The sequence below is a fragment of the Melitaea cinxia genome, chromosome 10 (genome assembly GCF_905220565.1).
Source record: "Melitaea cinxia chromosome 10, ilMelCinx1.1, whole genome shotgun sequence".
Classification (NCBI taxonomy): Eukaryota; Metazoa; Arthropoda; class Insecta; order Lepidoptera; family Nymphalidae; genus Melitaea; species Melitaea cinxia.
Genome location: NC_059403.1, coordinates 3,236,929 through 3,255,647, shown reverse-complemented (window position 1 = coordinate 3,255,647; position 18,719 = coordinate 3,236,929). Strand labels below are relative to the sequence as shown.

The following is an 18,719-nucleotide window of genomic DNA, read 5'->3' as shown; positions in this document are numbered from 1 at the left end:
TGACCGATTTATGAATATAGTTTAGTCAATACACCTTTACATTTTTTAATAATCATTAAATAAAATAATTTCTATATATTTATATTTATTACGCCACGGTCGCATAGACCGAATATAAAATCATCATATCAATAGTTTCGATCTACATCTATTTCGGTACATCGTTCCATAGCTTAATTGGCTAGAGCACCGACACGGTCAGTCGGAGATGCAGGTTCGATCCCCGCTGGAACGGTCGATTTTTGATATGATATTAAAAAATGTTTAAAATAATTTCTGTTATTTATTTTTATTCTTAAGTAGTTTACGTACCAAGTATTGATGCCAGTAATACTTATAATACCTACAATTTAGACAATAAAAAATTATATAAAAAAATATTAAAAACATCACTAGAATGCTAAAAAATATATTTAAAATTAAAAAGTAAAGTCATGACTTTAAGTTATAAAAAAATCTGGAATTCACCACAAATGAATTGATAGGTATTAATTTTAAACTTATACAATATCAAGCTATTAAAAAAAAGTACTCAAAGCTGATTACAATGGGCGTAGCTATCGTCAAGATCGATAGATGTATCTTAAAAAGAACTCCATTTTTAGAAATTGGTTAGAAAATGGGTTTTACAAACTCAGTCCCCAATAATTACCAACGTTTCCTTAATTCAAAATAACATAAAACCATCGCATGACTAAAGTACATTTTTTAAGTGATACTAATAATATGGACAACGCGCATAATTGACTTGACCTAAGTAGTATAGTAAAGCCTTCACTAACCATAAATAATTATAAATATTTTCTTGAATATTTAGTTTTCTATTTTGATTTGTGTTAAAATATTAAAAAAAAAATCAAAATTAATTCAAATTGCAATTGATTTAGTTGTCAATTGCAACTTGAATGTGTGTGTTTGTCTATTATTTCTGTAAGAACAGTATCATATTTTAGATATACATATATATATATATATATATATATATATATATATATATATATATATATATATATATATATATGTAGATTTATGTATTACTACTAGCTGTGCTGCGGATATGCCTGCGTCAAAAACCATACAAAATGACATGGTCTATAATCGTCTCAAAATCTCTGTACATAACTTAAGACACAATTTACTTTAAGAGCAATCAAAAAGTTGTTGTGACATGATAATGGAGGAGCGCATGAAAGTAATTTGTCACTTTTTCATCACCTAGAAAAATTATAGAACACCGTATAAACGTATGAAAGACTCGAAAGTAATCTAAACTACACATACAATCTACGTATTCTAATTATTTTATAAGTATTTTGAACATAAAATAAATTTTAAGGAGTCATTTAATTCGAACGGTAGCGTGATTCGCGCCCATTGTACATTTTTCATGAATTTTTAGAATAATAAATTGTTGTATGATATTCACAAAATAACTGTAACTTATTGGAATATTAGCTGCAGTCGTGACTTTGCGTGTAACTATGTAAATAGCAGCTTCTGTATAGTTATTCTAAGCAGCGTATTAAGATAAAATATGCACCAATTTTTAAGTTAGGGTATCCAGCAAAACAACTGAGAAAACAGTTTCTAAAATAACAATTTTGGCGTCATTGGCCCCAGTGTCTACCAACATAAAAAAAAAACAAATATCTTTTACGTACAGACATAACCGAGTTAGAGTTTTGTTATAGGTGTAGATGTCAGATGTTAATGTTCCGTAGTAGACACGACATCATACTAGGTACAATGTGTATAAATAAAAAACAAATTATACTAAAAAGAGTTTATTTGTTATAAACTTATTTGACAAATCGTCGAACTTTGTATTAGAAATTTTATCTAAATATAAATCATTGCTACAAAAACGACGGTGTATAGTAAAAAGACTGATTCAAACACTTTTGACTAGAAGTGAGTCTCAAATTTGATTGACATGACAATAAGAATAGACTGCCAAATTCAGTATTTCTTTTCAACGAACACGTGACACGGTTTTACGTTATCATCGTTTTTATATTCATTAATTCCTTTGGATTTATGACTTCCTATAGGCCAATTTAGTACAGATTATTTCTTCAACGTCACGTAAAACGGAGAAGATATGAAGGAAATTCAATCAAGCAAAAATTGTCTAATGTAAGTAAGATACAAAAATACTTTTAAATCGTCATTACGTTTACTACTCTGCGGGATACGGGTTCGATTCCCGCCTGAGTCTGGGTGTAATATTTGTATTCATAAAATTATATTTGTTCTATTTCTATGTATCAGTCATCAGTTCAACCTAACGCAGTCCACTGCTGGACATAGGCCTCCACAAGTTCGCGCCGAAAATGGCGTGAACTCATGTGTTGCCTATAGTCACCATGCTGGGCAGGCGGGTTGGTGACCACAGGGCAACTTTCTATGTATATCTATATATATATATAAAAAAAAAACTAGCTATACCAGTCGGCTGTTGCCTATAACACAGGCATCATGTTGTTTACCATAGGAACAGACAATCGTGTGTGTATTTATTAGACCTTTTAAGATTGTAGAAATAGGTTTTTTTTTAAATATATTACTCTAATAATATTTTAATTAGATAAGCCACGATTGAAACAATTTTCCCAAAGTTGATACTTTTTAGAAATTTGTAATATATACAAATTTTAAAATTTTAGAATATTTTAAATGATATCTGATTTGGTAAAAATATTAAAATAAATATGCACATTCGATTAAATTATATTGTTATTAATAAATACGTTCAATTAGTAATAAAATTATTAATGAATCTAAGTGAACAATCTAATGGAAAGCTTCGTGAATATTAATTTATTCCGGTCATTTACAGGCACTTACAGCATTCACCACATATTATTAATTAATTTCAATTGAATAATGTAATGATTTCATGGTTTAAGCTTTAATGTTAAATTGAATGAAACTAAATATCCTTATACTCTATTCGTCAAATAGAAACAAAATATACGTAGAGATCATTAGCGAAATTAAAGGGGTAGGTCTATCTCAACTTCTCGCACAGAAAAGTTTAACCTGGATAATTAACTATCTTTGATGTAGTTAATAACAACAATTAGTATTGTTGAGAAATTTCAATGCAAAAATTAAGCGATTATTAAAGTCAATGAAACGAAATATTTCAGTGACGTTCATACCATCGTCAGTCATGTGAATAGATTGAACTGTTGTAAAAATTATATATAATTACTAGCTGTGCCCGCGGCTTTGCCCGCGTTGAAATTAGTGTGTCACAAAGTTTTCCCGGCAAACTTGCCACGATGTCCTTAGATGGCGAAGTGGCTTCTTCCGGACCGGGACAGATATAATATCATAAATAACGGTTCGTTATTAAACAGGTTTGTTATTTTTGTTGGCGTCCTGTCGTTTTGGCGTATTTGCGTGTTGGCGTGTTGGCGTATTGGTACATTGGCGTGTTGGCGTGTTGGCGTGTTGGCGCATTGGCGTGTTGGCGCATTGGCGTGTTGGCGTGTTGGCGTGTTGGTGTATTGGCACATTGGCGTGTTGGCGTGTTGGCGCATTGGCGTATTGGCGTGTTGGCGTGTTGGCATGTTGGCGTGTTGGACTGTTGGCGTGTTGGCGTATTGGCACATTGGTGTGTTGGCGTGTTAGCATATTGGCGTGTTGGCGTGTTGGCGTATTGGCGTGTTGGCATGTTGGCGTGTTGGCGTATTGGCGTGTTGGCGTGTTGGCGTGTTGGCATGTTGGCGTGTTGGACTGTTGGCGTGTTGGCGTATTGGCACATTGGCGTGTTGGCGCATTGGCGTATTGGCGTGTTGACCTGTTGGCGTGTTGGCGTGTTGGCGTATTGGCGTATTGGCGTATTGGCGTGTTGGCGTATTGGCGTGTTGGCGTATTGGCGTGTTGGCGTATTGGCGTGTTGGCGTGTTGGCGCATAGGCGTGTTGACGTATTGGCGTGTTGGCGCGTTGGAGTGTTGGCGTGTTGGAGTGTTGGCGCATTGGCGTGTTGGAATGTTGGCGTGTTGGCGTATTGGCGTGTTGGCGTGTTGGCGTATTGGTGTGTTGGCGTGTTGGAGTGTTGGCGTGTTGGCGTGTTGGCGCATTGACGTATTGGCGTGTTGACGTGTTGGCATGTTGGAGTGTTGGCGTGTTGGAGTTTTGGCATGTTGGCGTGTTGGCGCGTATTGGCGTGTTTAAGTTAAGCGGACAATAAAAAAAATGTCGATGTTTCCGATTTTAGTAATTTTCCAATATGCAATGAAACAAAACTAATGAATGAAAACTATTGCTAACAGGCGTCAGATGTAGCCCGGACGACGACCACTGACTACTGCGCTCAGTCAGGCGTTATACACATTATATAATTTATATGTAGAAAGCCGGTAGAGATAACTCTAGAAGAAGTCTCTTCCAGCTAACCTGCGGTAGTTGTTTTATTTATTTTTTATTTTTTATTTTATTACTGGACTTTCATTTGGATAAAATATCTGTGTTGTTACGGTAATAAAATATATAGCCGCCCCCTATCTTCCCGTGGGTGTCGTAAGAGACGACTAAGATAATCGACTATCTGTTTAAGCGTTATATCAAGTCAGTCAGTCAGTCCACTGCTGGACAAAGCCTCACTGAGTTCGCGCAAGACATCCCGGTTTTCCGCAATATAACAATATATTTATATATAATTACTAGCTGTGCCCGCGGCATCTCATCAAAATCGGCTTAGTCGTTCCGTAAACCTTCCTCTTGAAGCCCTCTCTCCATTGGTAAAACCGCATGAAAAGCCGTTCAGTAAGTTTTGAGGGAATCGATCACATACACTTTTGGGGACTTATTGTTATAATACACTAACTGTTGCCCGCGACTACGTTCGCGTGGTTATGAAGATATGCATTACTATCAAGATGTTTAAGTAACTTATTTTTTTATTTCAGTCACTTGAAATGCTTATCACGCTGAGTAATTTTTTAAAAGGCACAATTTAGTATAATTTATTAGTTATTTGTATCAAACCTCTCTTTACACCACATTTTTAGTTTTATTTTCAGGCTGCAGTATAAATAACCTAGCAGGCGAACTTATAGCTGCTGTATATGTTTCATACAAACTATCAACCCCAATCAAACGCCCTTAGCAGTGGAATATCAAAAAATCCGTTCTTAGCGGACGTTTACTAACTATAATCTACCTCCCTGCTAAATTTCATCTTTGTCCATCCTGGATGGATGGACCATCCAGCGGTTTTTGAGTTCTCGTGATGTGTGAGTCAGTGACCTTTCTCTTTTATATATATATAGATTACGATGCATTATTTGGACTCCTTTTCACCATCTATAGAGCATACATTTTAAATTTCGTCTCTTACTTTAAAAAGATAGGCCTTTCATACAAACTTCCGGCCCCCGTTTTATCTTTTACGTCCTATACAAAACCTACTTGTCAAATTTCAAGTATGTAGGTGTTATAGTTTCGAAGATTTCGTGATCAGTGAGTCAACCTACGATTCCCCGTTTTAACCCCAAAAAGAAGTTGATTTCTAAAGTTACATTATTTGAACACCTTTTCACCATCTATAGAGCATACATTTTAAATTTAAAGTCTCTTACTTCAAAAACATAGGACTTTCATACAAACTTCCAACCCCCGTTTTACCCTCTTAGGGGTCGAGTTTCGTAAAATCCGTTCTTAGCGGATGCCTACGTCTTAGAAGGAGCCTACCTGCCAAATTTCAAGTTTGTAGGTGTTATAGTTTCGGAGATTTCGTGATGAGTGAGTCAACCTACGAACCCCCGTTTTAACCCCAAAAAGGAGTTGATTTCTAAAGATACATTATTTAGACACCTCCTCACCATCTATAGAGCATACACTTTAAATTTCAAGTCTTTTACTTCAAAAACATAGGACTTTCGTACAAACTTCCAATCCCCGTTTTATCCCCTTAGGGGTCGAGTTTCGTAAAATTTGTTCTTAGCGGATGTTTACGCTTTATAAGAAACCTACCTATCAAACGTCAAATTTGTAGTTGTTATAGTTTCAGAGATTTCGTGATGAATGAGTCAATGTACCATCCCCGTTTTAACCCCGAAAGGGAGTTGATTTCTAAAGATACATTGTTTAGAGACCTCCTCACCATCTATGGAGCATACATTTTAAATTTCAAGTCGTTTACTTCAAAAACATAGGACTTTCATACAAACTTTCAACCCCTGTTTTACCCCTCTAGGGGTCGAATTTCGTAAAACCCGTTCTTAGCGAATGTTTACGCCCTATAAGGAGCCTATCTGCCAAATTTCAAGTTTTTAGGTGTTATAGTTTCGGAGATTTCGTGATGAGTGAGTCAACCTACCATCCCCCGATTCAACCCCAAAAGGGAGTTGATTTCTAAAGATAGATTATTTGGACTCCTTCTCATTATCTATAAGGCATACATTTTAAATTTCAAGTCTCTTACTTCAAAATCATGGGACTTTCATACAAACTTCCAACCCCCGTTTTATCCCCTTAGGGGTTGAATTTCGTAAAATTCGTTCTTAGCGGATGTTTACATTCTATAAGGAGCCTTCCTGCCAAATTTCAAGTTTGTAGGTGTTATAGTTTCGGAGATTTCGTGATGAGTGAGTCAACCTACCATCCCCCGATTCAACCCCAAAAGGGAGTTGATTTCTAAAGATATATTATTTGAACACCTTCTCATCATCTATAGAGCATACATTTTAAATTTCAAGTCTCTTACTTCAAAATCATAAGACGTTCATACAAACTTGCAACCCCCATTTCACCCCCTTAGGGGTCGAGTTTCGTAAAATCCGTTCTTAGCGGATGCCTCCGTTTTATAAGGAGCCTACCTGCCAAATTTCAAGTTTGTAGATGTTATAGTTTCGGAGATTTCGTGATGAATGACCTTTCGCGTTTATATATATTATAGATATATATAGATAGATAGATATATAGAATATAGATTAATAATTTAATGAGTCATAATAAAAAAAATGTAAGTATGTATAATATTTCTGAATTTACATATTTTTTTAAATAAGTACTTGTGTTGGTGTGAAAAGGTTTATTAACTAAATTATTTCAATTTTTTTCTAAATTTTTTACGTCTAAAATTTAATCTTTACTGTGTTTTCAGTATGTAAAAAAAATTCCCTACACCTCACTCTTCTTTTATGCATTTATCTGAACAAATAACCATCCCGTTTTTCAGTCTGGAAAACACGATATAACTAAATTTTACTCGACCGAACTTTAGTTTAGTTACAACACATGTGCTCTAATGGGCTAATTAACAGCTTAATACAAAAATTAGTTTCAATGTTGACATCAATGTCCATAATGGTAAACCTTATTATTTAAAGAGATCAAAATAACTACAGTAATATAAAAAAGTAACTTATGCTACCCATGATATATATGTCGGAACCTGTGCTGTCGAAAGCAATTAAGCAAGAGATTTATAAACTGTGATGCACCGATCACGCCACCGAGCACATCGTTCGATAGACACCTACCCTCACTCATTCTATTACGCGATTCTGACGTGTATAAAACGATCGGTGCTCGGCTAAGGCAGTCTTGGCTCTGGCTTGGCACGATGCACTTGTTGTATCCTGCTAGTAGCTTAACCTAGACTTTCAATAATTAATTTGTGCAAACGAATTAATTGTTAGATATTATATTACGATCTATCTATACTATAATTTGACTAGGCGGGGCGAGCAACTCGAGCAGTGAAGGTGAGTTTTGATATACATCTCAAAGGGGGCCTCTTTAAACCTACACCTAGCTTGCAAATCCTAGGAACTGCTGTGAGTTTCTCCCTCTGCCACACGATGGATCCGGCACCCACGCATCGCCGCCCATCTCGGGCACACCTCGGTGTGCTGGGCCGAGTCTACCGCCGCGCTACAATCGTGACATCCAGTCATCGGCTCCCTGTGGGCCGTCCGATACAAGTAGTCACTAAAGCAGCCGTGTCCGGTGAGAACCTGCGTCAGACGGAAGGTGAGGAGCTTGCGTTTGCGGCGCATCCACCGCTCAATGACCGGGCGCAAGGCAGTCGTTACACGTGTGCCATACGGCTGCTCCGCTAGATCCTCCCGCCACCTCCGCATTAGCGTTTATTGCCCCATCCGGCGCACTCGTAGGATCCTGTCCAACGTGGGGTTCTCACCGAGAGCCCTCCTACCCGAGACGTATGAGTAACCTCCACCACGAGCTCCTACGGGGGGTCGCCGGCTACAACAGTAGCTGCAGCCCCAGAAACTGTACGGTACCCCCGGATCACTCTCACCACAATGATCCTCTGCGCAGACCGCAGCGCGGCAACTAATAACTATCTTGTGTTAACCTAGGTACATTGTTCTTAACCAGCCTGACCTCCTCATTCCTACATATACTCTATAATACCCACAAAAATAAGTATGAAATATTATCGTAAGCCAATAGGCAAGTAATGTCTCAAATCCACTGCTTATTGGCCATATGTCCTCGTTGCCTGTTTATCGAAATCGTGACTTGTTTTTACGATGAAAAGCGACAATATAGGAAAGTGATAATAATTTATTTTTCATAGAATTATATGAATGAATGTTTTGATCCTGGTGTCTAATTAGTTTATAAATTATGTTTCAACATGTAATTACAGACATTTTATAATATAAGAAACAGATAGAAACCTTATTGCAGTCAGTACATTTAAAGTGAATAATAAGATAGAAACGAGACAAACATAGGTATATATAATAATTTAAGTGCGCAAAGCCGGTCTTATTGCTATCAGCAATCTCTATCAGACATCCTATCACATTAAATGAAGACATAATAATTTAAAAAAGCTGCTAATGAATAATAATGACTACTTTATTCTTATTTTTTCAATTAATAAAAATATGACTTCGATTTTATTTATATGTAATTTGGAGTTAGATATTAATTACGAACCATAGAATGGTTAATTTTAAAACAAAATGACAAACAATTACGATTACTATGTTTAGAAAAATGTAAATATTATGAAGAATTTGTTCCTTATCATATTATACAGTATGTCAAAAATATATAAACATAAACCTTATAATCAGTAAAACTATGACATGAATTGAATACTTTTAAAACATTATTAAAGTAAGGGGGATTCCCCTTACTTTAAAGCCCTTAATGGCACTGTAAATACTAATAAAGATATTTTTAACTTTCATAAGTAAGTATATGAATACATATAGAAGCAGTGGCGTATTTGAAGTTTAGCGCCCCGGGTAAATAAAATTTACCGTCCCATAAATTAAGAGAAAATGGCAAAAGCAGCGGGATATGACTTTTCGGAAAAAATATTTTCTCGGTAAAATAAATCGATTAATATAACTGATTAATAAACTTGTCGATATATTTTTCGGCTGACTCTTATAGGAAGCTTTATTCCTTGTTATTTTTATAGCATAATTCATAATATAATTTTAATAATACTAGATGAAACTAACAATATATGAAAACCCATTATATTTCGGCTTCCATTTTTTTTACGTACAACTCCATTATAGAAATAATAATGATAATAATAATAGTAAATATTCTTTATTGTACACTTCAAAGAAACATTACAAAAAAAGTGATATAAGCAAAGAAAGGTGTACAAAGGCTGTCTTATCGCTAAGAGCGATTTCTTCCAGACAACCTAAGCTAAAAAACGATTATTTTATATAAATAGATTAGATAGATAGATTATTAAATATAAAACGCTCGGCTCGACCCGCCCCTATTAGAATGCCGACCTCCAGGCCATGGCCCTTTTAGCCCTTGGGTAAATACACTCTCCCATATATAGAAGGTATTGCGTTCCAACTACCGGTCGAAAATAAGAAAGTAAATAGTTTAATACAAAAATAATATAAGTACCAAATTATAATACAGGCCGTAAGTATCCTACACTCGACCATATGACCTTATGTGTATGTAAAACATATTTTACATATATATATAATACAACAAACGATCTACGCGAATTAAAAAATGCATCATCATAAATGAAATTACGCTGTAAATTACCGACATTTTTTTATCCTTAATATTATCCACGCTTGTAACGCGACTATAAATTCACATTCATGTATATATATATATATATATGTTAATGAATATATATGAATTAAATTAAATGTTTCCCATCCCCATGGACATCTGCAATATCAGAGGTTGCGGGTGCAACGCCAACCTAATAAAATAATAATATAAGGTATATTTTATAATGAACGTTTGTTATTTGAATTCCAGTGCGCAGCTGGGCGGGCGGCCTGGCAGGAGGCGGCGGCGCTGTCGGTGGGCGGCGGCGGCGCCGGCGCGGGCGGCGCGGCCCGCCGCTGCTCCGTGCTCGGCGACCACCCCGGCGCGAGGCGAGACCCACGCGGCAAGTGGCACCGAACCAATCGGGTAGGAACCAGATCAGTTTATAAATACATATATAGCACGCCATGTGGTATCGGCCGAGTAGAATAGCACCACCCGCTTTCTTCCCGTGGGGGTCGTAAAAGACGACCGAGGGATAAACTTGGTTCAAAATCATCAGGGTCCTAGAGAAGGAAAACTTCGTTTGAAACCCGGAATGGGGTCTCCGTCAAGCATTCGTGGCATAGCTCTAAAATGCGAAGACTTCTTCAGCTGAACTGGCTCCACACGTATCGACTTGTCCTTTCTATGAGCCTAGCCAGTGAGGTCAAGAGGGTAGCGCAGAGCTTAGGCAACTCTACGTTTTCCTGAAGAATGTCCTAGGCGAGACAGTGTCTGTCTGATACTGTTTAATCGTCTGCAATAGACGGACTGAGGCCAATGATCATCGTGATGATGATATAACACACACACATACACACACGGTCGTCTGTTCCAATGGGTAACGCACGAAACATATGCATTCAAAATTAAATTTTTCAAGGATTTTAACGCTATTGTTAGTACTTCGTTTAGCGTCCGTTATCTCACTCCATTGTACGTCATCCATCTACATCCATACGCTTCTGTACAAACTCTCTCTAATTCATCCCCTTTAATAATATAATTTCCACATCATCAAAATTTTATAAATTTACTATCAAAAATCACGATCGACGAGTTTGTATGCAAATACAAACTTTTAACCCCCATTTCACTCCTTTATAGATAGCATTTCCACAAACACTGAAATACGTTTTCATATTTTTTCATTCAGTAGCTCAAAATTAAATTTTCACGTACCTACTATGAAAATTACGGACTTTCGGTACAAACTTCCAACCCCTATTTCACCTTTTTAAGAGCTGAATAGCCACAAATGTAGGAGAATTTTTGAAGCTTGAATAACGATTTGTCTTAGGTGTCTTTGATAGCAACCGGGACCGACAACCTCACGTGGTCTCTGAGGCACGGAAGGCAGTCCCACAACGACATAGATTATAAAGATTACTTAATTTCTTATTGTGAGTGGGTCTATGCTCTGAGAAATTTTGTGCGAATGATTTTGCACCAGAAATAAATAATTTCCATAATTTTCCAGGTCCGAGATGCATCATACGGTTCATCGTCGGACTCAGAGGGAGAGGGGGAGGGCGCGATCGGCGAGCCCTGGGGGGTCGCACGACTCCTGTACGCTGGACTCGCGATACTCGCTCTTGGCCTCGTTGTGTATTTCGTCGGAACTGGAGACAAGGTCTGTTTTAAAATAATCTTTTCCAAACAAGCGAAATCCCGCTTGAACCAAGTCGAGGGCAATCTTGATTAAAACAACAGAATACTGAACACCTTTCAAAAGGTTTATCCAAATTGGACAAGACACGCATTTTTGAACATTGAAGACAAGAAATGCTTATTTGAAAGTACATACATCACGAGATTGGCGTTGAAATAAAATATCATAAAAAGAATTGCATGTCTCGTTAGATATTCAAAGCCTTGTATGTATGCCCATTCGCAATAGAATATTCCATTTATTCCAAATATAACTGTGTGGTGAATTAAGCTCCAATTGCAGGCCTTAATAATAGAGATGACCTTTTGCCAACAGCAGATATTTACAATAGGTATGTTATAATAAAGGAATTGGATAACATGCGTTCTGAAATATTTAGTCTAAATTTTAAGACCTATAAAATGTACACGACCTTAGTGCAATAATTTCTTATTTAACCGACTTCAAAAAAGGAAGAGGTTACTCAATTCGACTGTATATATTTTTTATGTATCATCATCATCATCATTACAGCCTATACAGTCCACTGCTGGACATAGGCCTCCACAAGTTTACGCCAAAAATAACGTGAAATCATGTGTTTTGCCCATAGTCACCACGCTGGGCAGGCGGGTTGGTGACCGCAGTACTGGCTTTGTCGCACCGAAGACGCTGCTGCCCGTCTTCGGCCTGTGCATTTCTTTGAAATGCACAGGCCGAATATGCTCATTTTTTATGTATATTCGGGGATAACTTCGTCGTTTATGAACCGATTTTGATAATTCTTTTTTTGTTGAAAAGGAAATTTCCTAAGTGTGGTACCATGATAAGGAAACCAGGAACTGATGATGGAAACCCAGAGAAATCGAGGGAAATTCTCTAAAATCCGCATAGCTTTTTACTGAGTATACCGATTTTGATGATTTTTAATTTAATCGAAAGCCGATATTCATCATGTAGTCATATTTAAATTTCATCAAGATCTGATTACAACTTTTGGAGTAATCTTTGATAATGCGTATTTACTCGACAATTTTTTTGTCTACCTACGTTGTATTTATACTTGTCGATATAATTGAAGGCGGTTTTTCTTCGTTTGCCTGCAAACACAATTATTGTGTTTGATTTTCCAGGGTTTCAAGACACCTGCACTTCGACTCGTGGGTCCATCACTCATCGTGGCGGGCCTTGCGTGCTGCTTGCTACGTATTATGTTCTGTATATTTGCCAAGCCTTGCTGCAGACGAAGGACCAACCACAAGGAGAGCAGAAGGTGCATATTTAAACTTCTTAATTATACCTTACCTGTAATGTAATCGACCTATTATGAAAATAATGAAACATTATCCTATGATAGGTTTATAGAAAAATATTGAAAGGAATTATACAAAAAAAGTTATTTGTGTCCAGACAAAACGACCACTTATTTTATTTCATTGCTGTTACATCCAGATTTTCCTTCAAAAGTTGAAAAATTAACACGCAACGTTTCCGAATAGGAACGAATCCAATAGGGTCCGAAAAAATACAACAGAATGTTCCAAAAACAAATCCGACACAGCCAGTTGCTGTGATCACTGTATCAGTGAGTATCTTGATAGATTCATACGATGACAGCGATGAGTCTCAACTGTAGGCTTGGTTTGGAACTTGCAATAACATTGAGTTTTCACTATAATCATGCAATATACTCCAGACTGTCCGGTTGCGTGGAAGGCGAAGAGATGCCACTGGCGAGGTGCGGGAGCGCGCGAGCCGGCCCGGCGCAGTGCTCGCCCGCGAGGCGCCTCGACACGTCCTCCTGCGACGTGTCGAGCCTCTCCAGCGGAGAGGAAGACGAGCGTCTCCGAAGGTACCGCACGGCCAGCGCGACCACTACACATCTACAACCGCAAACGGTGCATGTGCAGCCGGTAAGATTACATATACTTACATTCATATTATAACTACTAAGGGTGTTTCATCACTTTGAATAAAAACACTCGGAAACTATTTGAATACACTGTATAAAATGTTATAATCATTATAACGAGGTTTCGATTGATAGTAAGTCTGTATAAAAAAAGTATAGATAGTGGTCTGGATATTAAACGGTTGGCGTTAGTGCGGGGTTCCTGCAAGAATTGCACACAGAGAATAGTTAAAGAAAACTTTAAACGAAAGCGTAAATTGACGTTTGCTATTCATATGGGTACTATGATACATAAGTCTTGCATAACCGGCTAAGCGCTCTGTAACATGCCACTCGATGCGATCAAATTTTTTCATACCACGGCCCTTATATTCTTTTTAAGTGTAAGTATGTTTACCCCCAAACTCGAAATGAAAATGGAACTCAACCCTAGAAGCAGAACGTAGGGTCAGTGCAAATTGAGTCAAAGGCTCAAATTAAATTTTCGTCATTAATTGATAATTCGCGAAATTGACGACGCGTTGGCGCAACGGTGACAGCAATAGTTTGTGGCTATTGCGCTGGCGGTTGCGGATTCGATCCCCGCACATGACAAACATTTGTATTGGCAATACAGATGTTTACCGTGGTCTGAGTGTTTGTGCAGTCCTTGTGGGTCTCCCCACCGTGCCTCGGAGAGCACGTTAAGCCGTCGGTCCCGGTTGTTATCGTGTACACCTGATAGCGATCTGTTACGCGGCACCTCCCGGTAGTCTTTAAAAACACAAGTTTTTTGAATATTGATATAGTTTATTATATCGTCCAAACACTAACAGTAACTGTCCCTAAAACACCTCACTTTTCTTTTCTGGATAAAATATATAGGTAGTGACGCGCTGGATGGTAAACGGCAACTGACTCGACCGCATGGAAAATGGAATATTTAAAAGGAATTAAAATAGCGGCGTCAGCATTAACTGCGAATTAAACCAAGGTGTAACAGATCGTTACTCATAGTAGGGAATATATCCGCTAACCCGCATTGGAGCAGCGTGGTGTATTAAGATCCTTCTCCTGCATAGGGAATGAGGCCTACGCCCAGCAGTGGGATATGACAGGCTGAAACGAGTTGATAATTCCAGGCGAGCCCCCAGCCGAAGCCGCCCCCGCCGCAGCCGGCGGCGGGCCCGTCCGCGCCGCCCGGCGGCAAGCGGCCGCCGCCGCGCACCGTGTCGTTCGCGGGCGCGGCCGACGGCGAGCTCGTGCTCAGCCCCGCGCAGTTGCGCTCCTAACCAAGCAATAAACACTCGCAATACTTTTTATACGAACCGACACTCGGTCGGGCGACGATCTCGCGTGACGGCGTCGACTGACAGCGATATCGATTTGCACGTTTGATATTATTATTTATAAGTTACGATTATTTCGACTGCGTTTTGCAACGAGTGTTTGAGCTCCCTAGTTCGTAGTGCGACGGATATTGTAGTTGATAATTTATAGTAATCGTGTCGTAATATAAGCGTTGTTTGTAAATCCGTAGAGTTTTAATACTGAATGTGCTAGTTCCATCCGTCTCAACGCCGACGTCTGTTAGACGCTACGAGGTGCGGTTTTACTTAACTCTGTGGTTATTCACTTATAAAATTAGTAGAATTATATAAAATATATCATTCGAACCGAAACGATTAATGCATTGAAACTAAATGCTTGTCTGATTTTCGTCAAAAACCGCACCTTGTCGTGATTCAATATTTAATATATGGTATAAACATAATTGTTTTAAAACTGCCTGTACTAGTGCGAATTTATATTTAATATAAAGGATATAACTAGATATATAACTGACAATAATGATTGTTAACTGATGTATAAAGTGTTATGGCGTATGTGCGTTTTTTTTTTTTATTTAATTAATTACGTGAAACAAACGAAAGTAGTTCATTCGCCAAGTGTTTTGTATATAATATTGAATATATTTAAAAAACATATATTTATTTTATAAAAAAAAATTAGAAATTTTATATTATGTCGTTTAGAAGAAATTAAATTACCTAAATATTATATTAATATTTCCCTACTTGTACCTAATAATTTACCTGTAAGCCTTTAAAATAAAAATGAGAAAATTGAAAACAAGAAAAATATGATACTATCGTTAAGTTGTACCCACTTGTTTCCAGATTACCGTTAATAAATAGCTCATACACATAGTCTATTTTCGTTACGTTATTAAATTATTCCTTGTATAATCTTTCTTGGAATACAAATCCAGCTCTTAAAGTTTAAACACAGGAAATCAAACCTGTCATCTGTTGAAATCCAAAAAACGCCGATATATCTAAATTTGACTGCTATAATATTTTCTAAAATTTATAAAAGTTACAAAAATTTCTTACAGTTCTAATTCTATTAAAAAAATATCGAACACATCTAATTTTATGATAGTGAGTATAAAATATTCATATAAAGAACGCGAACCTATTTAAATGGAATTGACGTATATTTTCTTGCATTAGATATATTTACTAAGTACCTACCTATAATAGAAAGTTGATTATAGAGAAGAAAAATAATTTATTTCTACTTGGCGCCTGAACTACGAAACACCAATATACATATATATGTATATAATTATTTAAAATTAGCTAATAAATTAATCGATGTATAGTGAGTGATACTGTTTGACAGAAACGTTACGATTTGTAAGGGAATCCAGTAATTTACTAGAATGTACATTAATATACGTTGTAATTATATTACTAATATGAAAAATGTATATTTATTAATATTATAGCGTTCGTGAATCTTTAGGACTCTAGCACTGATTTTAATTCAAGTGACACATCATCGCAGTCTAAACAATAATTATAAAAAAAATAATAATTTAATTTAATGTAACGTAATTTGTAAGGTCTGGTTTGTAGTCAATATAAAAATAAAAAAGAACAAATATTTACTTATGGCATCCATTAATTACGTGAGATTTAGTGAGATTTGCCTGGAATCTCTCCTTATGTGAGATTGACCTTGAATATAGTTGAGATTGACGGAAAATAATGAACTGTTTACGTATACTATAGTTCATTTATTTAAATTAAATGAAATTCAAAGCAAGAACTAACTGATTTTAATAGCCATGAGATTTATTTTAGCGGGCAAAATGAACACTCAGCATTTTTTTTTAAATATGTGTTATATTTTATATTTTTTGAAGTTGATGTAAGATTTTCGATTATCCCCCCTCGGTTTAAATGAGATTTGGTGAGATTTCATTGAACCCCTCGCCCATTCTGAGCTCACGTAATTAATGGATGTCCCCCTTTTCATCTGATGTGTTTTACATACTTTGTAATAGTAATTTGTAACTACGTAGAAATTGGTATTGAAAAACTCAAGTACATTTGAATTTTATTAAAATACTATTCTTTATAAAAAAAACTTTAAAAGTGACAAAAACACTGTGGAATTGAGAACCTTTTTTTTCCTTTTTTGAAGTCTGTTAAAAATTTAAGTTTTTATACGTTTTACAAAAGATAAAACGAATTATGACAGATTTGATTGAAATTATTCAATATATTTTTTTTTTTATTAAAAAATAATTCGTATTAGCAATATAATTGAACAATAAGTGTGCATTGTATATGGCACCGTATAGTCAAATACTGTTTATATACTTAATATATTATATATTTTAGAAATATTTGCACCTTTAGTAGTGGATACTTAAATGTATATCAGCAGATTTAGCTAGTACATACTTATGATGGAACACTTTGAAACGAGTGTTTACACTTATCTACAGAGCTGTCATGGAACTGTCATCGTCTAGAATTCTAGATGCTCATTGGACACTTCTCTATAAAACGAGCGGAAGAATCAAATTCGAACGAACGCGACAATAATGGTTCCATGGTATATCTTTGATTTTAAAATTCCTATAAATCAATGAAATATTCGTGTGGTAAAACATTTTGATTAGTTTCGTCAATTATAACTTCGTAATCAGATGTGTAGTTGTTTTGGATTATTTAAATCTAAGAATTGTCAATTACTTATTGATTATTTTTGGCATAAGACTCGATAATTAGCTTGTTTTAACTTTTAACGCTTCCTTGTGTTTGTGTGAACTGTTTTCATGTCTAAGATTTTGTCAATATTGTATACCTATCGGTTCTTCGTGACTATATTTTTTTTAAGTTTATGATTTTAATCCAAATCAATCTTCTATATATTTCCAACAATATATTCTTTTTTGTTTGCATTAATGATATTATCACACCTGTATGTAACACTCTTTAAAAATACCCTATATTACAAAAATAATCCTAGAGATCCAAATGCCACAGATATATAAACATAATATTGTTATTCTCATTGTTTACTTATTTTCAAAGATTTTTTCAATTACCCTATCTTGGTATTTTGGTAATACATATAATTATGATAAATTAGGTCTATCATCGTTTTCTTTTTTTATATATATTTATACAGATAAAGAGGACCACTTCTCACATTCATAAAGCGTTTTCTGTTTGTCTAATTCAATTCCTCCACAGTACAGTACAGTAAGTTACCAACATTATTTTGTTTAATATTAACTTATAAAGTATAAGCTTTCGTATCACTTTTTCACAAGTGAAATCTGTATTTTTAAGTAAGATAACAACGTTAAATTTTCATGAAAATATTTCGAAGTAGGTATTTCCTACCACAATACAGTTAAAAAATATTTTACGTGAGTAGGTTATGTCGGTGTGGTCGGCTAATATTAAGTGTGTGTTACTAAGGTTAATTTTGAAAAAAGAAACACGAACTGTAAATCAAAATACCCACGTAAATAGATGTTAAGGAAAATTATGAGCTTCGTTTAGACTAACTGGCTTGTGTAACAGTGTTGTGTACATAGAGCGTCACCATACGTCTTTACATCTTTGCCATGTTAAAATTACATTAAATTTTCGTTATCTGTCTCTTGCTTTTAGCTTTTATCACATCAAAGAAATTTCAATATGTATTATATATTATTAATATCAAGCGCACATAACTGGTGACAGGGTTTGAAGTTTTATATTTGTCTACCAGCAGACGCCAAATAGTATTCAGGGTCAAATAAGCGTATTTTGGATCTATAAATCTTTTATCTGAATCAT

The 18,719-nt window shown here is 36.0% G+C and overlaps 1 protein-coding gene across 1 annotated transcript in view; it reads left to right on the top strand.

Annotated features, from left to right (window-relative positions):
* LOC123657170 overlaps positions 1-14,861 on the top strand; it is a 61,410-nt gene extending 46,549 nt beyond the window's left edge. The window contains exons 3-7 of the mRNA XM_045592745.1: positions 10,256-10,411; positions 11,508-11,660; positions 12,812-12,951; positions 13,375-13,591; positions 14,724-14,861. Of these exons, the coding sequence (XP_045448701.1) occupies positions 10,256-10,411; positions 11,508-11,660; positions 12,812-12,951; positions 13,375-13,591; positions 14,724-14,861 (804 nt within the window). The remainder of the gene's footprint in view (positions 1-10,255; positions 10,412-11,507; positions 11,661-12,811; positions 12,952-13,374; positions 13,592-14,723) is intronic.
* Positions 14,862-18,719: the final 3,858 nt, after the last annotated feature.